This window comes from Pavona decussata, unplaced genomic scaffold (genome assembly GCF_977016875.1).
Source record: "Pavona decussata unplaced genomic scaffold, jaPavDecu1.1 SCAFFOLD_93, whole genome shotgun sequence".
Classification (NCBI taxonomy): Eukaryota; Metazoa; Cnidaria; class Anthozoa; order Scleractinia; family Agariciidae; genus Pavona; species Pavona decussata.
Genome location: NW_028145510.1, coordinates 520,863 through 529,401, shown reverse-complemented (window position 1 = coordinate 529,401; position 8,539 = coordinate 520,863). Strand labels below are relative to the sequence as shown.

At 41.0% G+C, this 8,539-nt stretch overlaps 1 protein-coding gene across 1 annotated transcript; it reads left to right on the top strand.

Annotated features, from left to right (window-relative positions):
- Positions 1–1,757: 1,757 nt before the first annotated feature.
- On the top strand, positions 1,758–8,124 carry LOC146473448 (glutamate receptor ionotropic, NMDA 1-like). Its single transcript, XM_085118367.1, has 5 exons — positions 1,758–2,219; positions 2,949–3,502; positions 3,964–4,969; positions 5,901–6,064; positions 6,900–8,124. Exons 1-5 carry the CDS (start codon positions 1,836–1,838, stop codon positions 7,327–7,329), a joined length of 2,538 nt encoding a protein of 845 aa, XP_084974493.1. The 5' UTR covers positions 1,758–1,835; the 3' UTR covers positions 7,330–8,124.
- Positions 8,125–8,539: the final 415 nt, after the last annotated feature.

Here is an 8,539-nt window from a genome sequence, read left to right as displayed (position 1 = left end):
GGTATTTTATGATGAATAAAGACATCGACAGCACTGCTAATTCTGTAAATTCAAAAACATCTGGCAACCAACGAATAAAAGAGTGTAACAGAAGCCAATGACCCATGGACTATTGAGTGTGTATATGATTGACTAGAAACCTTAACATTTCTTTTATTTCTGGGGGAGAGAGAGAGACGGGGGCGGTTTGCCAAACACCTACCCTCTCACCCAAGGAAGAGTTCGTGACATAACCCAAGTGAAGGCACCAAGCACACTTTTTGCATTGGGTCTACGGGATTTTCACTTTTATTTTGTTGTAATTAATAAAATTGTTAGCAATGTGCGATGATCATGCTGGTTTGCCTCTTGGTGTCTGAATTTGCAATCGATTCAGGTTGCCATCAAAATCTTCTTTGTTGTTTGTTTAGTATTATAAAAAAAAGAAACAACTTGAAGGATTCTTAACCTGAAATATAGTTTCAGTTTCCAGGACATGGCAGGCGTAAAAAAATTAAAATGAATCCCTCAGTTAAGTGGATCGAGGAGAAGCGAAAAAAAGCGTTCATTGAATGGCGAATTTCTTATTCAGTTCTTCCACAGAAGAGAGCTGGAATATATATATTCAAAAATACTATTGAGGTTAAGCAGACATTTTGAATATCGAGGGTAATATGTGTTTTCAGTTGGAAAGATGATCTTTTTTCAAGTGCTCTTAAAGTAAGCTTCTTTCCGAATCGCTCGTAAGATTTCAACTGCGAGTGTTCGTTTTTTTCGTGCTTGCATGCCACCTGAAGTCGTCGCCTGAATAAGTTGCTCGAATGTTCGAATTTCTGTAAATTAGTCTTGTTTTTGGTACAGAAATCAATATATCTCTGGAAGGCACTTAACAAATATCTAATATCCTCACGTTTCAGAAATTCCGCCAATTATCTCTTCAAAACTCCTGAAAGCAACTTATTATGCTTTCAAACTGATTCCCTTTTTCCTGAAAGTCATGTGATTATCCATAATGTAGAGCTACGTTTAATATCTTTTCCAGTAAACAACTATCAATATATGAGAATCAAACAGGTGAAGTAAGAGTTGACATCTTTAATAATTAAAATTTACATAATAGTTTCTGTCTAGGATCTCGGATGGGTAATTTTTTAATTCACATATGTAGTGAAAAATTAAAGAATTCAAAACACTAGAAATTATTTTCACCCACTCAGTTCTCAATTTTTTATTTTCCTTTTGCAAATTAAGGGGTAAAGATCCCAAAAAATACCCTGAATTTCACGGTCTTCTATTTCAAAAATATTGCCGGTTTAATGGTATCAACTTTTAGCTTAAATTTCAGGAAATAAAACGCTTGTTGTATGTGACGACAGCAACTTTAATAATATGGAAAGCGTTTCATTTTTTGTGTTCAATTTGAAGAGCAGAATCGGATATTCCAATGATCGCTGCCAGATTAGGCAAATTCGCGCCAATATCGTTTTGTCAGGTTTACTTTGTTTGTTTTCACAGAATAACAAAAGGTTATTTTTAACGAACCAATATTCCATTTAAGAGCCCTGTATGAAAACAAAAAATGTTGGTTCTTGGAATACACAGACAGACCAGATTTATATACGTTGCTTACGTAGGATTTAATGTTAAGCACCAAAGAATATCCTTCGGCTTTTAGGATAAGGCAATCCTTACACTATTAAATATTTATAATGAAGCCGTTTGATAATGAGTCAGTAGAGCTGCATGAACTGACCACTTATTTTCGTTCTTAGGGGAAATCGTGCGTCATCGAGGGTGCATGTTAATTAATACTTTTGCAGTGTGAGAAGACATGATGCACTAAAACAACCATCAAGATGAGGATGCAAAAACGTGTTTGCTGTTTTGTTACAAGATTACTACTTTACCTTATTCAATACAAAACAGCAACAGGTTGTCCTGAACAGGTACTACCTCGTGTCACCTTAATTACGAGCCAGGGTATCGATTTATCACACTGGCGTGACGACCTTGATGTAGACATTGTGCCTTTGCCTCAGGGAAACTTGAGTTTTTATGATGTTGTGGAAGCAACAGAGAAAGTTTTAAGGGCTGTGCACGGTGGACAAAACGCAACCAGGGCCATCATAGGATCTGGCAACAGCATTATTGATGGATTAATTGCAAGAAACTTTGGCCTGGTTTCGAAGCTTTCAGTTGCTCCGCCATTCATTAGCATCAAGAAGCACGACGACTATCAGGTATTAATCTCCTTTTTGCGATAAGATCCACCATTTTGAAAACTGAGCACACGTTGCCCGAAAAACAGTGTTCGTGTAAGGCACTGTTCAGACTAGGAAACAATGCCAAGGCCCTGTGCCCGAGCACTGAAAAAGAACGCTGTTCAGAATCCTTGGTGCCCAAGGAGCAATCATTTCCTCGTTCGTTAATTTAGCGCCCACCTTTTTGTTTACGGTTGAGCGCGGGAACTGACAAAATCCTCAGTGTTCAGACCCGGCAGTGCCCGCACCAAGGAGCTGTTGTCAGTAATTGTTAAAATAGTCTGGGCTAGATACACAGAACCCTCCTAAGTTAAGATTTATCCTAAGTATTGCTTTTTGACAATAGCCTATTGTTATACCAACATCGGCTTTTGTTAGGGAACAATACTTGGGATACATCTTATATAACTTAGGAGGGCTTTGTGAATCTAGCCCCTGGACTATTATTTTAATGTTTTCATTGATACAAGTATGTTTTTCTTTTTTCTTTTGTTATTCAAAGTGACACTAAGATTAGCTGACGTTGCCATTACCAGGGATACGTGCAGACTGAGCCCTAAACACGATTTCCTTGTAATCTTTGCTAAAGCCTGACAATACAAGCAATCTGACTCCCAGGGTCTCATCCCCCTTAAAATTAAATTATCTACTGATATATTTGGCCAAATTACTGTCCATAAAACTTACTCCATCTTGTATTTTGCCCAGCTCCACCTAAATTTCATTCCTTCACCAACGGATCGCAACCACATTGTAACACAGCTGGCGGTTGAACTTGGATGTCAACATATCACGGTGTTCATTCGTAGAGGCCTAACCTTTACAGATTTACAACAGGTTCAGATAACAGCAAATCACCACAGTATTTCCTTTAAAATAGTTGAACTGAGCCCTGATGATACACCTCTCCCAGCTCTAAATCTGGCAGACCACATTTACCAAATGAGAAACTTTAGCTCGGTTTTGGTAGTACTAGACTGCACAGAAAATGAAGCAAAGCATCTCGTCGACGCATCAAAAATGGCCTTTGTCAAGACAGTAGACTTCCACTGGTTGGTCCTTGAAGAGATTGATCACATGACCAACAAGGGGGAACTTCTTCCTCTTGGTGTTTTAGGAACACGGTCAAGGTTTGACGAGAGATACTGGGTCCATGATGCACTGACCCTATTGAACCGTTCGTTTCATGGGTGCGTTGAGAAGCAGAATGATGAGGACGGATGTACGGGCCCTAAAGAAACCAGCAGTCTTCATCTGTATAGGTACGTACGTAGCATTATAAGATCAATCGATGTTCTGCGTGAATTGAAGCATGGATGCTGGAAACTGCAGAGAGAAGAAGAAGGTTTCACCATTTTAGGGTTACAAATAAAAGTTACAAGTACTTAATTTGCGGCAGCCGTATTTAGACGAACGATATACCGTTATATCTGAGCGTCAGTGGGCCTTGAATGAATCCGGGCCTTGACTCTCTTGGTGCCGATGAAGGCGCGTATTCTCAACTCTACTACGAAGACTGATGGAGTTTGGACACCAAAGGCGCTAAAACTCCTGAGAACCGTGTCTCAGGACTTTGAGCGCTTTGATCTGCAAAACAATGGTTATGAATTCCTATCCTGTTGAATTCTTCGATTTTTGTTTACTCGTGCACTTCTTGATTATCTCTGTCTTATCTTTTTATCGCTGCTTCAAAATATTGATCTTTATTTTTTTGTTGCTGCAGACAAATGCTTACGCAGACATTCAGAGGTAAAACAGGCTGGGTTCAATTCCATGCAGAAGGAAACCGCGTTGGTGCCAGTTACGACATCGTCAAGACTTCACTTGCGAATTTCTCAAGTAACGGAACGCAATCATGGAAGACAGTTGGGTCTGCAGAAGCTTTTAAAGTTAGCTTGGGCAAATCCTTCTGGACGGATCACGAGCACAATCAAGCAACGGCTGTTCGAGTTGTGGTCATCGAAGAAGAGCCAATGCTGATTGTGAGTAAGGGGAATGTAGCTAGAGACGAGGATTGTGTACTAAGCTATCCTTGCACACGTTATGTTCAACGTGATAACAGATCCGAACGCACTCAACCCGTAAAATGCTGTTGCACTGGTTTTCTGATTGACATCTTGCATTGGCTTGTAAAGGATATTTCGTTCCATGTGGAGTTGTACTTGGTAGCGGACGGAAAATTTGGATCTTACGACCCAGTGTCCAAACAGTGGGATGGGATAATTGCCGATCTGCTGTCTAACAAAACCGACTTTGCTCTGACAACGCTAACGACAACGAGCATTCGATCAAAGTTTGTCGATTTTTCATATCCATTCTTTTATGGAGAAACAAAGATTCTCGTTTCATATGATTCAGACTTAACGCACCGTACCTTGTGCTTCCTGGCTCCATTTGATGTCTTCTTGTGGATTGTGTTTCTTGGTTCTATCAGTGCTGTTCTCGGGATCGTATGGGCTTTGGAAAAACGCAGTCCGTATGGGTACAGAAATAAATTCCATTGTAGGAGCAAAAGATTCTCCATACCTGCATGCATGTCGTACATTTGGAGCAACGTAGTCAAGCTTGAATTGGAAGGCATAAAGCCGCAGAGCTCAAGCGCGCGATTTACAACGGCCGTGTTTTCTTTCTGCACTCTTATCGTAGTGACGTCATACACTGCAAACTTAGCAGCCTCCCTTGTTCAGCAAAAGGACGAACTACCTGTCACTGGAATCGATGATCCCAAGGTGAGATGTTCAAAGGAAAGATAAATTAATAGAAGGTGATGACGAGGGGGTGGGTAAGGGGGGTTGGACGCCAACGTAAAAGTGACAGTTGGTGCTCCTCCTTCTCCCCTAACCCCTTGATACCCTTGAGAATGTCGTTTTGTGGCTGTGGCTGAAATTTAATCTCGTACCCAGATCTCGCTGCAGGTTTGGAGATGAGAAAATGCGAGCTTGGTACGAGATTAGCTGGAATTCATTTCCACCCTTTAGCGGTACAAATTCGTTCGAAGTAATTACTTTTCACTTCATGTTTTTTTTTCAGGCTTTTGTCCCCGAAAATGTCGAGGAAATCCATACGATGATGATCTGAGATTGCAACACCTACGTGACACTAAACCACAAATTTAGACTCCTAAAAGTTTTTTGTTATTTTAATTTTTATTTGCTTTACTCCTAAAAGTTACGTCGAGCACCCCTCCACTTTATGTGAGAGTCCATACTGTATGTTGGCTCTAATGGACAGCATGTATTCATTGGGTGGGTTGGATACATTAAGATGACAGTGCTTAAACAGCTGTTTCAAGTTTTAGTGCCATCACTAATGGTCCCTTTGAAAAGCGAGTTAAATACAAAACATCACTTCTTATAATATCTTTCTAGTTAGCTTGGAAAGGCTTGCAGTTGCCGTTCATTTTGCTTTTCAGTTATTGATTATTTGATTATTAGGACAGATTCATAGATGCCGTTTTCTGGAAGATGATAATATCAAAGACGGGGAATTCGAGATTTCCTTTACTACTCCTCCTGCAAATCTCGGCTCCCAGGGTGACCCAAAAAACAGCTACAAAGGAAGTTATTCTCTATGATTATGAAGCAAACTAAAGAAAAAATACTCTGAGCTTTTAAGCGAAGAAGTATCATACTTTTATTATTTTATGGATCTTCTGACCAGTTTCAGGACCCTCCTCCTGGGTTTACCTTCACTACACTTCACAGCAGCGGTACTCTGTCGCTCTTTACAAATAGCCATGATGTCGCATATCGCAGAATAGGAAGGAACATGATGCCGCACCTGGTCAAGAATTATACTGAAGGACTCGATAAGCTGAAGAATGGGTCAGTAGCAAGCGATCTTTATATATATACAGTCGACTCCCGATAACTCGAACCTTCAAGGGAAATTGAAAAAGGTTCGAGTTATCGGGAGTTCGAGTTATCTAGGGTAAAATTATATAGAAAATGACCTGAAAGGAAAGGAAAATTGGTTCGAGTTAGCGGGAGGTTCGAGTTAGCGAGGGTTCGAGTTATCGAGTAGTCGACTGTATATAGATGGGGGAAGATAAAGGTGGGATAGAGAAAGGACACTTTCAACCTCACAATGGAAATAAACAGTGTTGTAGTCGTTGAAGAATCTGAATGTTTTGATTGCGAAATTCCGGGTGGGATCGTAACTGTAATTCATCGTTGTATCTAGTATGCTGCTCACTTCTTTCATATAGAATGTAAAAGTGAAGAAACTGTTTCGTATTTTCGATCTCAAAATCTGGTAATTGGTTTTTGGGACGGCTAAAACTTCAACTGACATATCAATCACTACAGGAGTCACTTAGGGTCGCCTATCAATAAATCCACCTCCATTGTTGGATCAGGTGTACAGATTACAAACTTCATTATACAACTAAGCTCACGTGGGTGAACCATGCCTGTTGATTCGACCTAAATTTGGTTAGTCAGTCTCAAATTCTGAAACCTATATTTACTGCAACAAGAACGTACTGGGTCGGGGTAACATACGTCGGCATAAGTCAACCTCTGTAACCGGACGATGGTTTATCAATGTATCGGGAACAACAAAAAGCAGATGCTTTGGAAAGCTCGGTACAGCTTACTAAGATCTCCAGTCATTATACAAAACAAAATCAGGTTTTTCCTACTCGTCCTCTCTTACCAGGGAACTCGACGCCTTTATCTACGATTCTCCATTCATTGATCTGGGAGCTTCCAAGATGCCCGGATGCTCATTCAAGGTAGTTGGAACACCAATCACCACTAAGGCATACGCTGTGGGATTTCACAAGGAATCGAAATGGAAGGACCCCGTGACGAATTTGCTGCTTAAATACCAAAGAAAAGATTATTTTAGAAAGCTCAAAGACAAGTGGTTTAAAGGCAGCTGTCTTCAATCTCAAGGATCACCTAAAAGTGCTTATAGGATGAAACCTGCATATCTACGTGGCCTTGTGTTAATTTGCTGCGGGGCAGTGGCAACATGTTTTGTGATATTATTCGGAGAATACTTATGGTCCCGCAAACAAAAGAAACAAGGAAAATACACAACGACCAGGAAAGCGCAAGCCAATGTGTTCCATTTAAACTTTTAGCTTTACAAATTCAAGCTTCCCCATGCATAAGTAAAAAAGTAAAGTAATTTCTTAAAAGTGAAGTAATTTATTAAGGTCAATAACACGGGGAGTTCTTGCGCAATTTTCCGAGCCAAAGGCTTATGTTAAAGTCCTTGACAATAATTCAGATCAAATTTGAATTTGGAAATGTTTGTTTTTGAGCAGAGGGGAAAATCGGAGAACCCGGACAAACACCTTTCGGGGCAAGGACGAGAAGCAACAACAAACGCAACCCACATATGACGCAGAGTCCGGGAATCAAACCTGGGCCACATTGTTGGGATTCGAGTGTTCTCACCACTGCGCCATCCCAAGCCGAGGAAGCAAAGTTGATCGATGTTTTCATTTTCTTGGGTAGTGCACTGCATAGTGCTCTACCCACTATGTCGTCAGGCCTGTAAGAGTGAGTGAGTGAGTGAGTGGGTGAGTGAGTGGGTGAGTGAGTGAGTGAGTGAGTGAGTGAGTGGGTGGGTGAGTGAGTGAGTGAGTGAGTGAGTGAGTGAGTGAGTGAGTGAGTGAGTGAGTGAGTGAGTGAGTGAGTGAGTGGGTGGGTGGGTGGGTGGGTGAGTGAGTGAGTGAGTGAGTGAGTGAGTGAGTGAGTGAGTGAGTGAGTGAATGAGTTAGTGAGTGAGTGAGTGAGTGAGTGAGTGAGTGAGTGAGTGAGTGAGTTAGTGAGTGAGTGAGTGAGTGAGTGAGTGAGTGAGTGAGTGAGTGAGTGAGTGAGTGGGTGAGTGAGTGAGTGAGTGGGTGGGTGGGTGAGTGAGTGAGTGAGTGAGTGAGTGAGTAGTGAGTGAGTGATTGAGTGAATGAGTGAATGAGTGAATGAGTGAATGAGTGAATGAGTGAATGAGTGAATGAGTGAATGAGTGAATGAGTGAATGAGTGAATGAGTGAATGAGTGAATGAGTGAATGAGTGAATGAGTGAATGAGTGAATGAGTGAATGAGTGAATGAGTGAATGAGTGAATGAGTGAATGAGTGAGTGAGTGAGTGAGTGAGTGAGTGAGTGAGTGAGTGAGTGAGTGAGTGAGTGAATGAGTGAGTGAGTGAATGAGTGTTCGTAAACAAACAGGTCCTCCGGGATCCATTCTAGGCTTAAAGGGGAAGTATCTCGGGGATTCTGACCTTTTGTTGAGAAAATGGTTTCGCTCAACACCTTCATTTAGTTACAAAATAATTCTAGAACATC

Excerpts from the sequence above, each read along its gene's own strand:
- LOC146473448 (XM_085118367.1), top strand. The coding sequence starts at position 1,836 with ATGAGGATGCAAAAACGTGTTTGCTGTTTTGTTACAAGATTACTACTT. Across the intron at positions 3,503-3,963 it reads AGCAGTCTTCATCTGTATAG|ACAAATGCTTACGCAGACAT; the intron begins GTACGTACGTAG and ends TTGTTGCTGCAG. Across the intron at positions 4,970-5,900 it reads CTGGAATCGATGATCCCAAG|TTTCAGGACCCTCCTCCTGG; the intron begins GTGAGATGTTCA and ends TCTTCTGACCAG.